General features: G+C 42.0%; 1 protein-coding gene across 7 annotated transcripts in view; it reads right to left on the bottom strand.

The window, feature by feature from the left end:
* The window catches only part of Rasgrf2 (Ras protein specific guanine nucleotide releasing factor 2), a 228,437-nt gene that overhangs the window by 105,523 nt on the left and 101,536 nt on the right, over positions 1–21,378 (bottom strand). For 6 of the 7 annotated variants that reach the window (XM_052743602.1, XM_052743597.1, XM_052743598.1 and 3 more), the window contains 3 exons: positions 8,229–8,311; positions 3,761–4,009; positions 2,883–3,142 (listed from right to left, as the gene is read on the bottom strand). In XM_052743602.1, coding sequence (XP_052599562.1) covers positions 2,883–3,142; positions 3,761–4,009; positions 8,229–8,311 — 592 coding nt within the window. The remainder of the gene's footprint in view (positions 1–2,882; positions 3,143–3,760; positions 4,010–8,228; positions 8,312–21,378) is intronic. The other variant, XM_052743600.1, reaches the window with a different exon arrangement.

Genomic DNA, 21,378 nt, shown 5'->3' with positions numbered 1-21,378 from the left:
GCTCGTTGCTAATGCAGCTGTGAGACCTGCTTATATTCTTCATGATAACACTGGATTTTTAAAATAATAAGAGGCTGTGTTTGGAGCCCTGCAGTGTGCAGCCCCAAGGAAGACGGGGCAGTGCATGGGTTGTATCAGCTGCTCCTCCTATTGCTGTGACGAAATGCCTGACAGAAGCAACCCAAGGAAGGGAAAGTTTATTTCAGCTCACCGTTCTAGGCTACAGTCCATGGAGGAAGGGAAGTTGTGACAGGAGGAAGGAGACGTGACGTAGCCCCTCGCTGTGTATCCACAGTCAGGAAACAGAGGAAGAATGCTGGTCCTCAGCTCACTTCTCCTTTTTATTCAGTCTGGGACCCCACCCCTTGGGGTGGTGCTCCCCACAGTTAGGGTGGTGTTCCCATCTCATTTAGCCCAGTCTATAAACTGCTCAAAGGCATCTCCAGAGGTGAGTTTAGATCCCATCAAGTTGATAGTCAATATCAGCTATTATACCGGAGGACACAGTTCCCTGAGTAATTCTCTCCATCCCTTCACTTCAGCAACCTTTACTTCCTGGCCAAGGCATGGAAGATACTGAGGAGAACAAGCTAGACAACGCCGTCGATCTCATGGATTTTGCACAGGTAAAGACATTACAAAGGCTGCTGAAGCCCAACATAACAGAGACCTATTGGGTCTTCATGAAAAACTCTACCCTTCTGATGCCAATGGGGATTGAGAGCCCAACATGGCCAGCTTTGGCAAGCATTAATGTAAGCCTAGGAACTGTAGCCATGAGGTTGGATTCTCCAGAAGAGCTGCCAGCTTAAGTCATGCTGGGATCAAGAAAAATGGGCCTTGGCAGTTCGTGTTACTGGAGTTGTATCCATGCCAGTGGATGTCCACATGCTCCAGAAGAGAATTTGACATTGTTGCTGTTGTTGTTGCTGTTATAGCAATGGCAGCCACTGCTGCTACTGTTTCTGGGATTACCATTTCATAATTGCTTACTACAGCTAGCACAGTGGAGACCCTGACAGCAAAAGTAGCTACCACAGTTAGTTAATCTTTCATTCTATTGGGCATGATAAATTTAATTCAATAGTTATATACATTTCAATTGGCTTTGAAAATTATAAATTTATAAACTCAAGTTCCATTTGCTTTTGGGATACCATCTTACAAGGACTCCAATTTGCAGTAAGGCTCGTTAAGGAAGGGAATGGCTCAGTTGCCTTTAGCCTACTGACTGTGGGTGGGCTAGGACTTCTGTTGGTCTTTTCTGTGTTGAACACACAGATTGCAAGCCCAGTGCCACTTTGAGATCTTTGGCAGCAGTTAACTCTGCAGCTCACACATGATTGAGCCTGTATGATAATGAGTATTCAGAGACGAGTAATGCCTGGGGGGGCGCTCACCAACCTAAGACAGAGCACCTGTGTGGCCTGGGCAGGCGTCTCCATGATGGGTAAGGTGACCTGCTGATGTCCCACGAAACCTAAGTCAGAAGCTCATTTTTTAGTAAAAGGGGGACCTGTAGGGTCCTGGCCCCCATTTTGGGTAACTGTTGCCTTGCTTGCTGACCTTGACCTTGATATCCTCCCTAGGCTAATTCCCTGCCGGGTTCCACCCTCCTGAATGCTTAAGGAAGTTCCTTGTCTGTGTATCCTGCCTAATGGGCATTAACAGCTTAGATGCAAGATTGTAAAACATTGGTAGCGAACTCATGCCCTCCGGGGTTCTCCCATTGTGCTGTAAGCCTGTATTTAAGACCTCTTCCCTCCTTCAATAAACAGCATTTGGCATAAAAAAAAAAAAAAGACATTACAAAGGTCCTCTCCTAGGACCAACCAAGGGATTTCAAAGACACCAAGAGGAAATCATTGTGATGATGGCCTAGTAGATGAGGGAATGTGAAGAACATGGGTTGTGAATCAGCAGCAAGTCTTGTAGGATCTGCAGACCTTAAAAGGAGAAATGTACTTAATTCTACATACAACGGGAAGCTACTGCAGAAGGTATGCTGGATTCATATGACATTACTTCACACTCAAAAAACCATTTTGCAGCCATACATGGTGAGTTCATGCCCATAATCCCAGCTCTTAGAAAGTTTAAGGCAGAAGGATTACTATGAATTTGAGAAGAACAGCCTGGGATACAAAGTAAAACCGTAGCTTAAAATCAACAAAATCTGGTGGCATCATAGAAAATCAACACTGTTTCTGCTTTGCTCTGTCTCACTGTACCTTCAGTGTGACCTGAAATGGCCCCTCCGCCATGACCAAGCTCTTCAACTCTCTTAGCGCTTCCGGGCTAGGCCACACTCAGGAGGAAAAGGTTGGGAGGGACAGGTCCTTCGTACAGACAATGGAGAAGGAGGAAACCCTGAGCCCACGTGCTTAGATAAGGGTTATCTTTATACCCAAGGCTTATCTTTTATACAAAGTATCATGGCAGACTCTTTAGATAACCAGCCTTTCCCCAAATCCAAGAGCTTTCCGGTAACATGATCTTCAAGTACCAGCCTTCTGTGGATGACCAGCTGCAACTAGCCTCTGACCATAGAGAATGGGGAAAACTTGCTGCTCCCTGCTGCTCCCAGGCAAGAATCTGCAGGGAGGCTCTTTATTCAACTGACACTGTATCCATTCTACTTTCTATGCAGAAGTAGGAAAACTGTCAAAAACAAAACTGAGAGTTCCAGAAGCAATGGTGGGAAATCAGGCAGCTGCACGTGTGGAATGTGATCGTGTCAATGTCCTAGAGAAGACACTCGGCATACTTCCTTTGGGCCAGCTACAGAGATCCCCATGGGGTCTAGCTGTGTTCCCTCCTACAGCCTCTGCACTTGGCTCTCGAACAGAGAGGCCCCTTGCTAAGATCCAGTGGTACCTTACCAGTGTGAGGTGGTGGGGATGCTGTAGGACTGTGGGTGGTGGGGCTGCTAGAACACGAAGATGTGGTCAGGTCCAAGGCTCCGATCCTTGCGTTCAAGGAAGACGTCAAGGACAGCTTCCTGGCCCTCACTGGAGAGGATGTTCTGGACACAGCCAGGGGAGGTGGGGAGGAGAACTTTCGACAGAGACGTGGGGATTTCCCATCCACCATATGTTCGCCTCTGTTGTTGGGGCTCGTGGCAAAAAACAACTCTAATGACCTAAAATGAAGAGCAAAGGCTTGTTAACAGATTGTAGCCAAAGGAAGACATGTCTCGGATATCACACAAGAACACACTCTCAGCTCATCTGCATTGGAAGGCCTTGAGGGCATTTCATGTCCACTGCTGGATTTTCCTTAATCTAAATGCTCCAGGTGCACATGCCCTTGCCAGGAGAACGCAGACACTGTCCAGGTCCTCTGATCCCTTGCCACTAAGGTGTGGTAAAGTCTTTAAAGACCAGTAGCACTCCATCTTTGTGGGTCTTGTTAAGTATGCCAAACTTAGGTCTGGTCCATAATTACTAAGTCAACAAAACATCTAATGACCCAGAGGTACATTAACACTTAAGAGTATCATCATCGTCATCATCATCATCATCATCATAAATAGCAACAACAATAATAATGATGATGATGCTAAAATAATGAGCCAGCTTCCAAATAATCATAGAGTAATTAAATGTCACTTGGAGACCTCAGGCTTTCCCATGTCTTCTTTCCTGGGGAACTCTGAGACTTTCACTTATCACTTCCGCTGATGGAAGAAGGTCAAAGGTGAGCCAATAGCTTAGGGGCCTCATCAAGAGTAGGACTGCCATTGGCAAGGCTGGAGTACCTGACCGGGATGGAGGTGAAAGGCCTCTTGTAGATGTCCGAGAGCTTGGCCAGCACCACGGTGGCCGTGGTGAAAATGCGGTAGGTGTGCAGGAAGGTGTTGAGGAAGTCAATGCTCAAAAACCGCAGGTCGGTCAACCGCTCCAGGAGGCGCTCCACGCTGGCGTAGCGGATCTGGGGCACTTTGCAGGAATTGAGCGTTTTACTGAAACAGATGTCAGTGTCGTCTTTATGAAGACGGGCATCAGACCTACATGCAAAGCAGGAACACGTGAGCAAAGCTGCCGGAGCTTCCGCCTCAGCCACTGAGCGCTGCGGCGTCCGTCCGTCCGTCCGCGCACACTCGTGTGAGGCTCCCAGTGTTTTCCACAGACAACAGAGCAATGTGCAGGCAGTATGACATGCCACAGATGTGTTTGGGAACATTATGTGCCACCATGACATTCTAATTTAGGGAGGCTAGAACGAATTATGGAGGTTGTAATGACATGTGATTTTACTGCTTGGATTCCTTCTTGCTCTAGTTCAACATGCTTTAGTAGAAAGACGATACCAAAGTCTCTTTTAGTAGAAAGAGAAAACATTTCTCATGTGCTTAAAGCAAAAGGCCAAATGTATGTTTAAAACAGTGTTAACGAGCCCCAGGGCATGGCTATCTGTGATGTGTAACTAGGAGATGTTGTATTATAAATATGTAATACCAGTATACAAGATATAATTTACTATTTCATCTTTTAGAACCAGCTCTTGGATTCATCAATTATGTTGCCTTCCATATTAACTTATTATGCCCTTCCAATATTTTCCTACGTGTAATTTCTCATCCTTTTTCTTTCACAATTTTCCTTTTGTTTTACTTTCTTTTTAATTTTTCCTCTTGTTTATTTACCTTTTGTATTTATTTATGTGGGGAGATGCATGTGGAGATCAGAGGACAGCTGTAGGAATCAGTTCTCTCCTTCCATCATGTGGGTCCTCAGAGGTCAAACTCAGGTCATTGGGCTACAGATGCCAATGCCATCCTGCTGGGCCCTCTCTTCCTAACTTCTTGAAATGAATGCATAATTGATTTATTTTATTCTTTCTGGCTTATTAAAAGGCTTAAAATTTTAACACAATTTAACTTACAAATTGGGATGCTTAATTTGCATTGTTTTCAATATTCTGCACTATAGGAAATGAATCCCTAAAAAAAAAAATAGTAATACTTGGTAATATTCCCCTGGACAGTATCTAGTACTGACTGTGTTTTGACAAAACCTTCTTCCATCTGCTGCCCTTGACTTCGGCAGGAGGCCATTCACTGGCAGCCTCTCTCCGAGGGCCACTGGGCTGCCTTTAGCCTTTGCATCCCTACCAACTCTGTTCCTCAGGACAGCATCAGAACAGACAACTGTCACTCCTGGCTTTCACTATTTTGTGAAAGGACATGTGCAGGGCCTGTGACTTTGTGAGCGCTAACTTCTCTTGCTAAGAACCAGCTGGCTTTGTTATAAGAGTTCCTACTTAGGCCTTTTAACACTTTGAAGACTTTTAAATTATATATTTATTTTCTTTGAGATAAGCAAGAATCAATAGCTTTCTTAGCTCGCTCTGGCACAAAGTATGCATGGTGCAGGCAAAAGCACTTCGTCCGCAGCAGCCTTTAAGAGCGTTTTAAATGGCTGCCTACCTCCGCAGAGGACCTGGCCAAGGGCAGCCTGTTGATGTTATTCACGTTATCGATTTTGAAAATATACTAGTGGGTCTTTGAAGGTTTCTTTTTTGTAAAAAAAAAAAAAAAAAAAAAAAAAAAAAAACAGCACTACTCTTTATCCATGTACTGCATGATCCTCAGCTAGCAGTAGTTTTCTGGCTCTTGAGTTCTCATTTGTCAAAAGACCTGGGTGACTTTTATGAATTAATCAGTCTGTCCTGAAATGGTTGAATAAAAGTCATTTTTTTCCTCTCACTTTTTTCCCCATCAAAATCTCCATCATCTAAGAAAGTCAAGGTCAAATATTATTAAAAGAAAGCCTAAGTCTATATACCACTTAAAGGAATGTTTCATGTAATGGCTGTCACAATTTTGCATTCTAACTAGTTTTGAGCTTTGCATCTTTTTCACTATAATTAGTTTGTTCAAAACACTAGGAGGGAAAAATGTGTTGCAGCCAGCATGAGATTAAGTTAAACTAATTACACCACTGTCCTTCAAATTTGTGATTATATTTTCATTTTAAGAAAAGAAATTAAATATTATGAAATTACTTAATTTTCTTTTATTACACAGGGTAGGCTCTTCCATGATTTCCCGAGGGACTCTCAAGAAAGCCACAATGTGTTACTTAAGCCTCCAATGGCATTAGCAATTCCTTTTTGGTAAACACATAAAAAGCAGTCTTGAGAGATCAAAGCCAAATCACCCATCATAATCGATGAGTTTTAAAAGGAAGTGAGTGTTTATGAAGTGATGTCATGCCAGTAACAAGATGTGATTACGTTAGAATGTTTTACCTTTTAACTCTGGAAAAATGTTGATTTCCCCCTGCCTCTCCAACGGCATGTAGCCATGGAGACAGATGCACAGGGAAGCAGAAATACAGGCCTTAAGGTATGTTTTCCTCTAGTTTTAAAGAACCAATGAGGCTGGGCAAACTTGAAGGGATAAACAAAGGTAGGACCCTTTCTCTGCCTTAGGACTGTACCAAGTGTGGCGTGGAAGCCCTGGCAGGTCAGCAGGCCCTGCTGCTCCCTTAAGTGTCACTTCTGTGAATTCAAAGCAGAAAGGTTTGGTCTGTATGAAAGTGGTTATGCTAATGAGAATGGACAGGGTCACTGTCATGGTAGCGGACAGTAAATGCATGCATCATCAGCCATGAGGGACAGATACACACCTGAGGTTTCCAATAACTTTGGAAGTCAACACAATGTGTACAGGGGTAGATATGCAGTTGCCTTGGGCTCCACGGGCTTTGAACTTACCAAAAATGTCTGACTTACCATTATGACTCTAAAGCAACATGGACTTTCAAATAGATATTATTTGTGAAATCAGAGTCCTATCATAAAAATTAATAAGAAAATTCTATTCAAAAAATAAGACAGAATTTAAACCTGACTTAATAGTCTATCTATACTTGTTCTGAATATTCAGATATTTTCATTAATTCAAAAAGAAATTTCTGAGTAAAAAACCTAAGAAATTCAATGTAAACAGAATCTTTGCCTAAAAACAGCCCTCCCCAAAATACTTTTAAAATTACTAAAATTTATGATGCTATTTGCAAATTTTATTTTATTTAAATGTTTTTTTCTAGTATTTCATTCTCTGCCTTCATGTAATGTGATAACAAGTTCTGCAACTGTTCTTGTACACGGGCCATGCTAACACGTCTCTGAAGGGCAAGATCATCCTTCTATAGACAACATTGTAATTTGTCTCAGTATGGCAGCTCAGACCTGAAAATATCCATACAGAAAGCATGAAAGAAATGTTCTTATTTCCAAATAACTTAAAAATATATAACCAAGTTGTTTTTTAAAGAAGACATTCTACTCTTAAAATGTGGAATGCAAGGGACTGGAGAGATTACTCAGTGGTTAAGAGCACTGACCTGGGTTCATTTCCAACATCCACATGGTGGCTCACAACCATCTGTAACTCCAGTCCCAGGGGAGCTGACGCCCTCTCCTGGCCTCCAAGTGCACTGCATGCACATGGTGCACAGACATACATGCAGACAGACACCCATTCACATACAATTAAAACATGAAAACGATGTGGAACACAAATAACCAAAAATAAAACAAGGACAAAGAACAATTTCTTCCCTAGTTTCTGCATTTGAAGATGAAATAGTACACAGACCATTGATACAGCGAGCTCTAGCATGCATAACTGGTAGCTCTTGATAGAGCTCCTCATTCTAGACTACAGCCTCCTAGTGATCCACTTAAGCTGCACGATTTGCTTTGTTGAAATATGGACAAGATAGCAGCCTGAGCCAATGGCCTCTGAGCAAAGCCAGACACATGCAGTGAGCAGGTAGTGCCACATTCATGCCAGCTGATGCCCGTCAGGTGTGTTTAATGCCTAAACCTGGCTCTACAGCCAAAGCCAAGGGAGAGGATTCATACTCACTGGTATGATGCCAAATAAGTCAGCCACACCTTCATCCACCCCCTGACCTTAAGCAGTTTTTAATATTGAACTTGAACATCTTGACAGGATTTTTGTCCTGGGTAAGGGTATATGTTAATCATATGAAAACAAATCTCAATGCTATCTGCCAATAGGCTGTGAATCTGAAAAAGCATTTTGATATCAGTTATTGTTACTATGATTTAACATGAATTACTCCACGACTGACAAGATGGCCCTTCTCCAGAAGAGGCAGGATCCTACTGACAATATTCTACTCAAGGTTTCTCATTCTCTGTCAATCTGACCTTGATTGAAAAGGAAGGAGGAGGGTCACTGTACTTACTTAATCATATGTGGCACAGTAACTTTGGAATTCTCTTCGAAGACTATAGTCATTAAACCGTTACATCGTATATTGTCCACACACTGTGGGGAAAAAAAAAAAAGACAATTAAAACCCACATAAAACCTCATGCAGGTCATAGATAATTCCTCATCTGCTTATGTTTCACACACACACACACACACACACACACACACACACACACACACACACAGTGCAGATAGATGTTACACATTGATAAAATCAACTCATAGTATAAATTGTTAATTCAATTGAATTAGTTAATGAAATAGTTAATTCAGTACTAGGCATGTAATCAAATTATATCAGCCAAAGGCACAACAAAATACCAGTAGCTAGATATAAGTGCTATACTTTCCCAGAGTATGTTTCTTCTCATTATTTTTATGGAACTGGGCAATCGAACATGGGACCTTGCCCACACTAGGTAAGCACTCCTCCCCCGGCTCTTCAGTACCCATTTCTTAGAATGCTTACCACAGTGTCGCTGTGTCACAGTTCTGTGCCAATCAAAACACTAAGCGGGAGGTTTGTACCTCCGGCCCCGCTATGTTCCTTTTCTGCCACCAAGGGCGATATGGAGTAGTCAGACTGTGAATGGCATTTGGATGGAAATCATCTCTCTCACTAGCAAGCTCTGTGCCCACATCTCAGGTGTCTTTTTGCCAATAAATTCCCACATTTCACTAGTTTGTCTAGCAGTTTCTGTTGGCACCATGTGGGGTTGGTGAGGGGGCAGAGTGTAATTTCTTGTGTTTCTGGCACACTTAACTCTGTAACAACTTTCTCTGTTTTCTAAGAGAACTCAGAAATTTTGGTTCACTCCCCCATTTCAGGTGTGTGTATGCCTTGTTGATTTAAGATTTTCTTCTGCAATTACTTTGGGTTGAAGAAGAATTCATCTAAATTATAAATATTCCTTTTGGATAAAATAAATAAAAAATAAGAAGTACGCAAATATTAAAATAAAAACTTGCTTCTAGCCGCAATGAAACCACACAGAGCTAGTGACTATAATTTATAATTAAATGGTGCAGAGAATGTCATTACAACATGACCTCACATAGGCCTTAATTTTAAGGCCTAACCTGATCTCCAATGCCAAATGAAAGAGTGACAATGTGCATAAGAGATCAGATCACTGATTGTTTGGTCAACCCGGTCTATAAGCCGTTTTCATATTTGTGTTTCTTACACAAGGTGTTTCCCTCCAATCTTCTGTCATTATTTAAGCTACCGGGAAGAAAAGCGCCAACCTAGGAAAATGAAGCTTTCCTCTGTGCAGTTCCTTAAACTACAACATTGGAAAATAACTTTGAGTTATGTTTCTTCACACAAATACTTGGTTTCTTAGCTATCAATTTACTTATATGTGCTTAAAGGTGAATTTAGGCTCCACCTAACCCCTACCAGGTTGATGCTAAAAATACAGGACAAAAGTCAGAACAGGCTGGATCAGAGCAGATTTGGATAAAAGGCAGAAAACAGTGAGCTAAAGCCCAGAATGAAACCACCACACCACTGCATGTCGAAACATCTGCTCTAAGTAACTCTCAGAATAACTGGGTGATGGGCACCAACTCAAAGGTGAACACACAGGAAGATACAGAATTCACAGTTTGCCAGAATCCCAATGATTCCTAGTCCAAGATAAGAGGAAAACATGTTTTGTAGGTACTCATGAAGAAAATACTAAACAATACATTATACAATGCTCTCAACATCTTTAAGTACAAGTATAGCTGTAGAAACACCTTGAAGTCCAAGTGAGTACCCATGTGCTGGACTCCAGAGAATATGGTCCAGAGGTGGCTTCCCCGGCTGAGCTGATTCCAAGCACAGGCCTCATACTCTCCAGAAAGCTGAAGGCTGCTCCTCTTCAGGGTTGGAAGAGGAGCATACTAGTTCATGTAAGTCTTAGGTCATTGGAAAGTGAAAATATTCTCCCCCCAGTCCTGAAACAGCAGCACTGTAGATGCCCAGTTGTAGTGGTATTGTGTTCCCCAATATATTGTGCACCCTAATAAACTTATCTGGGGTCAGAGAACAGAACAGCCACTACATAGACATAGAGGCCAGAACATGGTGGCACACACGCCTTTAATCCTAACATTCAGGAGGCAGAGATCCATCCAGATCTCTGTGAGTTCAAAGCCACACTGAAAACAGCCAGGCATGGTGACCCACGCCTTTAATCCCAGGAAGTGATGGCAGGAAGCAGAAAGGTATATAAGGCTGAGGACCAGGAACTAGAGTCAGTTAAGCTTTTAGGCTCTTAGCAGCAGTTCAGCTGAGATCCATTTGGATAAGGACTCAGAGGCTTCCAGTCTGAAGAAATCAGCTGAGGAATTGGCAAGGTGAGGTAGCTGTAGCTTGTTCTGCTTCTCTGATCTTCCAGCGTTTCACCTCAGTACCTGGCTCCCAGTTTGTTTTTATTAAGAAGACCTTTTAAGATTCGTGTTATACCCAGTTTTGGAGTATACCCACCAGTGAGCCAAGCTACCATAGGCTGGTATCCTTTCTGACCTAAAACATGATGACATGGCTTTTATAGGAGAGTTCTCAGGGCCTGACAGCATGGACCCCACTGCACAGTTTATAAGGAAGACAAGTAAGGGAATGGTAAGGGTCAGCTGGAGTCAGGTGATGTGGAAGAGAATCTTGTATTTGAACTTTTATCCTGAAGGCAGGTGGGAAGCCACTGAGGACTTCTCAGCAGTTCCTTTAAATTGGGTCATCTAAACCAGACTCGTGGAGATCCTCGCTGTAAAGGGGAAGAAGAATGGAGCCCCGTGGGGTCATTAGAACAGCATTCTGAGTTGATCAATGAAATGATTTGTGCTTCCCAGGAGACAGGTTGTGGAAATGAAAAGGAAAGTGAGATACTTGGAAGAAAGTGGAAGAAAACATGATTAGTATAGCCTAAAACCAAGAAAAATCAATGGTAAAAGTAAGTCAAAGATGACCTTCCTATAAGATAATTCAAAAATTTTCTGATGCCAATAGTGATGAAGATGGTGATGATGATGATGGTGGTGGTGGTGGTGGTGGTGGTGGTGGTGGTGATGATGATGATGGTGATGATGATGATGATGGTGGTGGTGATGGTGATGATGGTGATGGTGATGATAATGATGTACAGTCAATGTCCTTTGTTTAAAACAGAGTTTAATCCAAACCATTCTATCTTTTGAATTGTCAAGAACACCAAGAAGTTCATTCAGTATAAATCCTTGGGTATTTACAAAATAGGTGCTTCATGATTGCACATATTAAGTACTTATTATGAGAGAGGTACTGAGATAAGAGTTAAAACACTCTGAGAAAGGCAATTCTCTAGAGAAGGGTTTATTCTGGACCACAGCTCAAGGTACAGTCCATGATAGGAGGGGAAGTCAAGACCACAAGGCTTGAAGCAGTGGGTCCTGCTGCTGCATCCACAGTGAAGGGGCAGACAGTGGATGAATGGGAACCAGTGCTCAGAGCACCTCCTTCCTCCATTGCAATGTCGTCCAGGATCCTCTGCCCAGGGAACTGTCCTGCTCATGATTAAAACAGTCTCCCCTCATCACTCAATCAAGATAATCCCCACAGGCATGAGCAGAGGTCCATTGCCCCAGTGGTTCTAACAGCTGTCAGGTTGACAATTAGTACCGTCACAGCACACTGTTTCAAATTCACTTTCTCAATAGAAAATGGGGAGGGGGTGTTTACTATCTCATCAAGCTGTGTGCCGAGGCATGGGGTAATCACGAGTCTTACAGTAAGAGGCTGGAAGGGATCTTTCCTTCCAAAGACCTCTCCAGCTACTCTTTCAATTTCCTTCCTCTCCCAGTGTCCCTGACATACAATGAGGATGCCACTTGAGTAGTCAGCACAGGAAGTGAGAAAGTGGAGAGGTGGTGTTGGTGACCTGTATAGCAATGAGCAATATTCGCTCATTTTCTTTTAATATTCTAAGCAAATGGCACAGTTACGTAGCCACCAATCCTCATGATGATTGTACAAGCAAGAACAGACCTGGGGCCACAACCTGTGGACATCCCACACAGCCAGCCTTGAGTTCCCCACAGCCTTGCCAAGACAAGCATCCTGCTCAAGGGGAACTCAGTCAAAAGAGGTGGCCAAAGTCACAGACACAGGGATTACACAGAAACAGCTACACCTCTGTAGGTATACACTATCCACCCCTGGAGAAGAGCTCAAAGGGCATCTCACATGTGGAGGACCAAGTCAGAGAATACAAGATGGGCAGAGCGTTCCTGCACCCAATGGTAGCTGTAAGAGAAACCAGGGCATCTTAGGGTCCTACAGGCTGACTCTGCTCCCTCTTTTCCTGGAAACCAGAAGAAAAGTTTTCCTCTCCCTTCTTGAAATAAGGAACCAATAGGAAAGGGGTCTTGAGACCAGTCCTCCCAGCTCCCTTGCCTAGGAAACAGATCTCTTTCTATAGAAACCAAAGCAGCTGTCATGTGTGGTCCCCATGACAGAAGCGGAAGATGAGACCACTCCAAGGAGCCAACATAGGGTTCTTTTCCATCCTGGGCATAAGGAACAAGCACTGCCCCCACCCCATCTTCATCTGCTGCATCGCTGGTCCAGGAACAGGGAGTTACTCGGGACCTGGGAAGGCTTTGCAGACTGAAGCAGGAGGCACAAGGAGAGACTCTTGACCAAACCTAGCACCACTCAGAATGCTACAAAAATCTGTGAAACTAGCCGGGCGGTGGTGGCACATGCCTTTAATCCCAGTACCTGGGAGGCAGAGCCAGGTGGACCTCTGAGAGTTCAAGGCCAGCCTGGTCGACAGAGCGAGATCCAGGACAGCCAGGGCTGTTCCACAGAGAAACCCTGTGGGGAGGCAGGGAGGGAGGGTCTGTGAAATGGGAAGTATTTCTTTCTTTCTCATCTCTGATAATGTGCACTGGGACACTTCTTTGGCTGTAGTAAACTTAATTTCTTAAGAAACATGTAATTCTATAAAGGAGGTTAAATGGAAACAAGAAGATGTAAGTTTTTAACTATTTAGTTAAATTGCTATTCATCCTGGAAACAGAACACAAGACTCTTCTTTTCTCAACTCTCTCTCTTTGCAAAAGTAGGAATTCACATTTTTGGAAATTAAGAGATGTAAGCAAAAAGAGAATACAGATCTTTGTCATTTAGTGTTTTTTTAGCTTTATTTAATTTTTTTTGAAGATTTATTTATTTTTATTTATGTGTAGGAGTGTTTTGTGTGCATGTTCCTAAGTGCACTCCATGCCTGCCTGGTGCCTGCTGAGGCCAGAAGAGGGCACCAGATCCCCTAGAACTGAAGTGAGGGAGTTGTGAGCCACCATGTGAGTGATGAGAATCAAATCCTGGTCCTTTGCCAGGGCAACAGGTCCTCTTAACTTTTGAGCCATCTCTCCAGCCTTGTATTTTTTATTTTTATTTATGATGTATTTCAACTATCCAGAAAAGAATGAGACAGTCATATGCCAGCCACCCAAACTTAACTGCTACCAGCACATTTGTGCATTTGTATAGGTCGTTCTTTTTTTTTTTTTTTTTAGGATAGAAAACATCATTAACGCAGCAAAATCCCATTAGTCTTCCATTTCTCTAGGCTCCTCCCGCTCAGACGTGAGCACGTGCTGAGCTAATGGTACCTTCTCTGTCTTGGTCAGGGTTCCCACCACTGTGATAAAACAACACGACCAAAAGCAACTTGGGGAGGGAAGGGTTTATTTTGATTACACTTCCGTATCACATTCCGTCATCAGAGGAAGTCAGGACAGGAACTCAAGGCAGGAACCTAGAGGCAGGAGCTGATGCAGAGGCCATGGAAGAACACTGCTTACTGGCTTTTACAACATGACTTACTTAGCATTCTTTCCTATACAACTCAGAACCACTTGCCCCGGGGCTCATCGCCCTGCCCATATCAACCATTAATCAGTAAAATGTCCTGCAGACTTGCCGTCAGGCATTCTATATGGAGACATTTTCTCAATTGAGGTTCCTCTAGCTCGTGTCAAGTTGGAAAAAAAAAAAAAAACAAGCAGGACACTCACTTTTTCTTATCTCCTTGTCATATTAGCTATACTTGAGTGTATTTGTACATTGGAATATATAATATTATTTGTGTTTTTTAAATTCATACAGATGTTTGCATTTTTCATCCAACATTGCTTTCAGGTTTATTTCAGTGTATCTGTATTCACTGATTCATTTTAACGGCTATGTATCCTACTGTCTAAACAGACATATTTCTATATGTAAGAGGTTTCCATGTTCTGCTATAACAAAAATACAATGACTAAACTTGCATGTTTCTCCTTGTGAAAATGTTTCTACCATTCTATCTTTTAGCTACCCAAAGTAGTTTTAAGAATTTTTTCTTTTGGTATTTGTTCTTCAGTTCTGCTCATTGTCCAGATAAGACTTCGAGTATAAGAAACTGGAGATTCAGCACATTTCTTTAATCTGATGACTCGTACCTTTTGTGTTTATAATAATCCCTACTCACGTTCACTTTGATGATTGCAACTCCCTTTTTCTGCCGTCTCTCAAAGCTTCTCTCAAACCTTCCAATGCTGGTCTCTGTTGCTGAGTCTCCTTCAGCTGCCTTGGCTGTACTCAGATAACTTCCTTATAAATGTGTTACCAGAGCTGTGATCAATCTACTGTCTTTAATGAACTTCCAAAGACTTGTAATTTTGAGGTTTTTAATTTCCACTTTAAGACTATCAATATGGTGGGGGCAGAGGGGAAGAGAGATAGCTCAGTGGTTGGGAGTACTTCCACAGGACCCAGGTTCAATTTCCAGCACCCACATGGCAGTTCATAACTGTCTGTAACTCCAGTTCCAGGGGCTCTAATACCTCCACACAGACACACATACAGGCAAATCACCAATGCACATAAAAAAAAAATAGAGAAATCATTAAAAAGATTATTCAGTTCCTTGGCAATTCAGTCACGGTCACCTTAACACAGTGTTGAGATCCTTCCTCTGGTGTCCTTCCTTCCTGGTTCCTTTCTTTCATTATTTGATTGTGTTTTAATCACTCTTTGGTTTACAGTCCTGATGGTCACACTGTTATGTGAAGTTCCTTTAAAGCGCCCCTGTGTCTGCTTTCCCTTGCTCACAAGAGATAGTTACCCACTGGTTTGCAATTTTTTTTAAATTTAGCTCATGTCACAAACCAAGTGCTGCTGAGAGCATACATCTAGATTTGCTTCCAGAACCCTCTGGGGTTTTCAGCAATCAATAATAATAATAATAAAATAATAAAATAATAATGATTTCTCAGCTTGGGATTTTTGTGCCATTTAGTTCCAATTCCATAAGCCAGGAGATACCTTCATCAGAACCCCGTCAGAAGGACAAATGCCTTATGTCTTTCTATGCCAAAGGGTGAAATTTTTTAAGTTCTTGTCTCACAGGAGGGACACCTTCCAGTGTCCAGGCTTTGAATAGAGATCCTGATTATTTTCGTGGGTCTAAGGGTTTCTCTTGTACCCTAATACTGTTAATTCTCCTGGGGACAAGGACCAACCTCCATCTACAGCCATTTCCCCATCTCTAGGTCTTTGGACGACAAGTTTTCAGAGCTTTTGTTTTTTGTGATTAGAGATTTCTCTTCCTACCTGTACATGTCAGCTGTGTGTTGCATTTGTTTATGTTACTGAATCTATGTATTAAATGTTTCTGTTCCATAGCTAGTCCTAAATCAGTCTGATTCTCCACATTGCCAGGGCTGTGTTGTGGAATATTTATGGACACTGTAAAGATATGTCTCTGCCTAAGGCTTCTTCTGAATGATTTAGCAAAGAGCTGATTGGGTGGGATTCCTGGGGAGGGAGAGGAAGAAGAGGAGGAATCTAGGCATGCAGATTATGCCAATGAGACCCCAGGGGACGTGGAGAGGAAACAGGAGGTGCAAAATGGAAGAGAAGTAATGCCACGTGATAGAACATAGAATAATATAAATGGGTTAATTTGTTATAAGAGCTAGTTGAGACAAGCCTAAGCTAAAGGCCGAGCTTTCATAATTGACAATAAGTGTCTGTGTCATTAATTGTGGACTGGCAGTCCTGATGAGAAACTACTACTATATGGCTGCAACTTGAGATAAGTGTTTATATCCAAGAGAAGAAATTTATGTGACAATTTTTAGACATCTCATCCAAGGTCAGGTACCACTTATAAATCTTTCCAGTTTGCTGTGTGGAGCGTTAAAGTTATTTTCAACAGGAATGAAAAGAAATTTTCACTTACATCCAAGTTTCAAAAAAATAATATACAGGTAGTTGGAAACATAGCCCAAAAGTGTGTAAATAAATAGTGATATTTCACTTATACAAAAGGTCTTTGACAAATGCTATACAATATCAAATCATCTATGGGATAGACAAATGGAGGGATAATTAGAAGACAGATAGATAGATGCTATGTAGACAAATGATAGGCAGATGACAGGTAGACAAATTTGATAGATAGATAGATAGATAGATAGATAGATAGATAGATAGATAGATGATAGGTAGGTAGGTAGGTAGATGATGGATGGATCATGTCATAACAGAGGAGTGGTTTTCTCCACCTCTACCTCAGCAGCTTTCAACTTCTACCTCACTTCTATTTAGGGATTTGAATAATGCAACACAGAAAAAAGGTATCATTTTAGATAAAATCTAATTATAATAGAATTTGCACATGTAAGTATATATACAAGTGGAAGGTGTGGTATAAACAACAGACCCTCTGTATCTCTGGACTCAGCATCCATTCTTCAGTAAACTGTGGATGAGAAGCACTGAAGGGAAACTCCATCTCTATACATGCACAGTTTTTTTCTTGCCTTTTATTCCCTAAACTGTATAGTGTGGCAATGACATAGCAACTGACAGTGTTGCCCTAAGTGTTGGTTCAGGTGTTGTCAGTGGTCTAGAGATGATTCAAAGGATGCAGGAGGCTGTGTGCAGGTTATGCACAAATATTCCATTTTATACAAAGGACCTGAGCATCCCTAGATGTTGGCATCTCATGGAACCTAGAGTTAATCAATCCCGCACAGATTCTGAGGGGGAAGGGAATTCATTAGTATGAAGCACATATCTTAGGTTTTGAGGAGAAGTAACTGTGCATGAGGAAAATGAGTACAATTTTATAGTTTAGAAGAAATGCACAAACAATAAGCAAGGTGTCAGATGGCTTTAATGTCATACTGAATTTGTGGGATTACAATAAACCTTGAAATTAATAGGATAGTAAAAGTGATCCCCTATAGTGTAACTCATTAAAAATGTCTTCCATTTACATGTGTGTATGAGAGAGAGACAGAGACAGAGACAGAGAGAGACAGAGACAATGTGCAGATGCCCTGCCCACCCAAATGTGGAGGTCAGCTCCATTATGTGGGTCTCTTGCATCAAAATCAGGTCACTAGGCTTGGCAGTTAGTGCCTTTACCCATTGAGACATCAGCTCTTGACTAAGGTCTGTGTGATAATAGGCCTGTATGCACACACACACACACACACACACACACACACACACACACATACACACACACACACAGGATCTATGATACATTTGGTTTGGAGAAGTGCTCCTTGTTTTTGCTTTGGGGTCTGCAGGTTCTGTCCACACGTCTCTGCTCTACTGTGGTGTACTGCGTCATCACACTGCTTTAGCATCTCAATGCTTACAGGTAGTAGGAAGAAGTATTTGAGTCCACTTTTCTTTGAATTCATCAGTTTTATGTTAAAGTCCAAAATTGATTTCAGGGAAGCTATTTTAAGAAGGAAAGCATGACCAGTGTGCTACAAATTTTCCACAGAGGTCTAAACTTTGAAACACAAAATGTAGAATTTCTGCCCAAGCCAAGAAGTTTGGAGAATTTTAATAATTTTAGTCAATGTTCATAATTAGTTCAAAATCTGTTAAATGCACCATTATGCATGTGAGTGAGACAAGCACCAGAGAGTGTTCTTCACTGAAAAGGATGGTCAAATCTTTGCCTCAAGTCCTTCCCTATAAATAGATGAAAAAGGGAAGAATTATTGGTTGAGACCATTAGCTATTTGCATGTTTTGTTGAAGGCGCCGACAGTTAATTATGGCCCTACTGACACAACTAAAGGTGTAATTAATCAGTCAAGTAATTGTTCCTCCTTCAAATTACAACCTTGGGGACAGAGACCTGGCAAAGCTGAAAGTCTGAGGTTTTGTAGAGTCCCTTCTGTGAAAGTGGGACCGTCTCCCTTCTCAGGAGCTGCATGGCTGTCTGAAGACCCACACATAGTTAGTGCCATGCAAGAGCTTAGCCCTGGGGCTTCAAATCAAGCCACAGAAAACTAAGATGCAAAGATGTAAAATATAAAAGAACAGAGACCGTATTCAATATTTGAATTGAAAGAAAATGTCAGTCTCTCTCATCTGTAAAGATAATTTCAGTGAATTAGTGTTCAACTGGTATAAACAGGCAGGAAGTAGAAATAGCAAGGAATGCTAATCTCTTGGGGGATTACAAAGATGTAAATTAAAACCACTGGAAGGTAAAACCCAATTTTCCATTAAACTGGAAGATGTGGTGATATGCCATGCCTAGCATTTGGCAGGACTTAGTGACTTAGATACTGTATTGATGGCAAGAAGAATACTTGCTTTTGGGGTGGTGGTAGTGATATTGGGGATCGAACCTAGGACACCACACACAGGAGGTGGGTACTCTACTTATATCCCCTGCTGCAGCTGACTTTCATATTTCCTGAAGGAAATGTGGCCAGACATGAGTCGCTAAATGAAATCATTAAAATGATCATGCCCTCTATGCCAGCCTTACACTCTCTGGGGGAATGTATCAGTGAGAGACCTAGAAATGGGAAAAGATTTTCTTACAAAGTTAGCACCACATTACATATTAGTCCTAAGACTGGGAAACCGCACACATACTCAATGCTCAATTATTTGGAAAAATCTATAAAAATGGTAAACTAATGTGATAGAATATATATGTATTATGCATGCACACACATACAGTTATCAGAAGAATGGATGTGGAGAATTTCTATGAATATAGAAAGAAGTAAATGAGGCAAAAATAATAATAATAAATACCCACTGAAGCCAAACTGTGAAATCACTTTTGAGTGGATTTTAGGGTCTTCAGAGATGAAAAGAAGTCATTCTTCAGGGCAGAGGTTCTGTTATGTACTTGGGCAGAAGTGGTCTACAGAGCTTGTTAAGTCTAGGGCATTTCAAATGTCATTTGGGATTTAGATTCTCAATGCTGCATTTGAACAAAACTCCTTCAGTAATGCTAACATAGGCTGTGTGTAGGAAACACTTTGGTAAAACAGCATGGTGCTGCATGCTGGGAATATTTCTAGTTCATCTTTGTGGTCAGATTTTTCCACATGCACAATAAAATATTAAAGAGGACATTTTCAAGCTCTCAGTAGGCTCTTACTGCAAATAATAAATATATTCAGCTATACTTGTGGTGCTGACAAATTCCAAGAATGTGTATGATTTCTCCTATAAAATGAAAATGCTTTAGGCACAGCATGAATCAAGTTGAGATATGGGAGTGCAGGCTGCAGGTTAGGCTAAATCAACAGAGTATTCAGTACCTACCACTTGCCATTCAAACTCCAGCCCAAGATCAAAAGGCACCTCAGAACCCTCACTGCCCTATCCAGCTCCAGCAGAACTTCACACAGGACCCTCCTACGTGCATGCTTTCTTTAGCTGGCTTCCAGGATGTCATCCTTAGCTTTGGCCATCCTTCAAGTATCCCTGTGGCTCCTTCTTGGTCCTTTTTGCTATTCCTTATGGCCTCTCTTACATCACAGGACCTCTCTTACATCACAGGACCTCTCTTACATCACATCTATCAACAATCTCTCCTAGTGATTTCAAGAGCCTCACAGCATGAACTAGCACCTGAATGATGTAGATTCTTCTACATGGGCATCTCTCCTAAAGCCCAAGCTCCCATATGCCATACTCATTTGACTCCTCTCAAATCCCTATTGGTCTTCACAGACTCAATGTACCCAAAAGTAAGCCCATCTCAGCTGTTGACAATTACCTGACTTAACATTTTCTCTCTCCTCCGTGATAAAACCTCACTGGTCCTTCCTTCAAAGTGAACATGGAGCAGAACCCTTGTGCCCGGCTCCACTGCTGCCAGGCTGTGTGGGTTCTCTGCACCTCTTTGTGGTGACTGTTGGAGCGTTCTTCCTTCCCTCCCTCTGTGCCAACTGGCTCTCCACCTCAATCTGCTCTCTCCACAGTACCTGAAGTGACCTTCCAAGGCCTAAATTCAGTTGTGGAATCCATGTGCTCAAGTCCCTTAATAGCTTTCGTCTGACTTGAAGTACAAACCAAAGCCCTACCCTTGCCATGAACTGATTCCCTGACCCATGACCTCTTACTATTCCCATTTCTTCCAGCTCAGTCATACTTGCTTTCATGGAACTCCTTAAAACACAGCGTTCTCTCATTGTAGAGTCTTCAAAATCACAACTTCCTCTTTCTGCAACAATTTTCATTTCATCACATGTGCACATGGTATCCCCATTTACTGCACTGTGTGTGTGTGTGTGTGTGTGTGTGTGTGTGTGTGTGTGTGTGTGTGTGTCTGTGTGTGTTTTCTTACCAAAGAATGTAATCAATATAAGGGAACTTCTGGTTGCTGTCTCTTCTTTTTCTCATTTTATGTCACAATGGCCTAGAATAGCACTTGGCATAGTAATATTGCATGAATGAAACCATGAGGTTACGTGATGACAAGGCATCATTGAAGATAGTAATTTAATGCATTGATTTCACTGGCACTTGAAGAGATATAACTTTCTATTAATGCTCTTCAGATGCAGATAAAATCAGTATCATTTTGTACTAAGAAATACCCCCACCATAGCACCTGGAGGAACTAGGGAGGAAATTGAACACTTCTGCCTCAAACCATAGTCTAAGCAGAAAGAAGGTCTCACTTGAATGCTTGTAGCAGGCAAAAGTTTAGGTCCCACCCTTTAAAAGACCAGGCTTGGAATCACTCCTGAACTCCAGGGGTCTTTCCCACATGCCGACTAGACACCATAGGGAAGGTCAGAGGACAATAATCAACTCAT

This window comes from Peromyscus californicus, unplaced genomic scaffold (genome assembly GCF_007827085.1).
Source record: "Peromyscus californicus insignis strain IS unplaced genomic scaffold, ASM782708v3 Scaffold_18__1_contigs__length_77618521, whole genome shotgun sequence".
Classification (NCBI taxonomy): Eukaryota; Metazoa; Chordata; class Mammalia; order Rodentia; family Cricetidae; genus Peromyscus; species Peromyscus californicus.
This window is presented reverse-complemented; position numbering and strand designations above follow the sequence as displayed.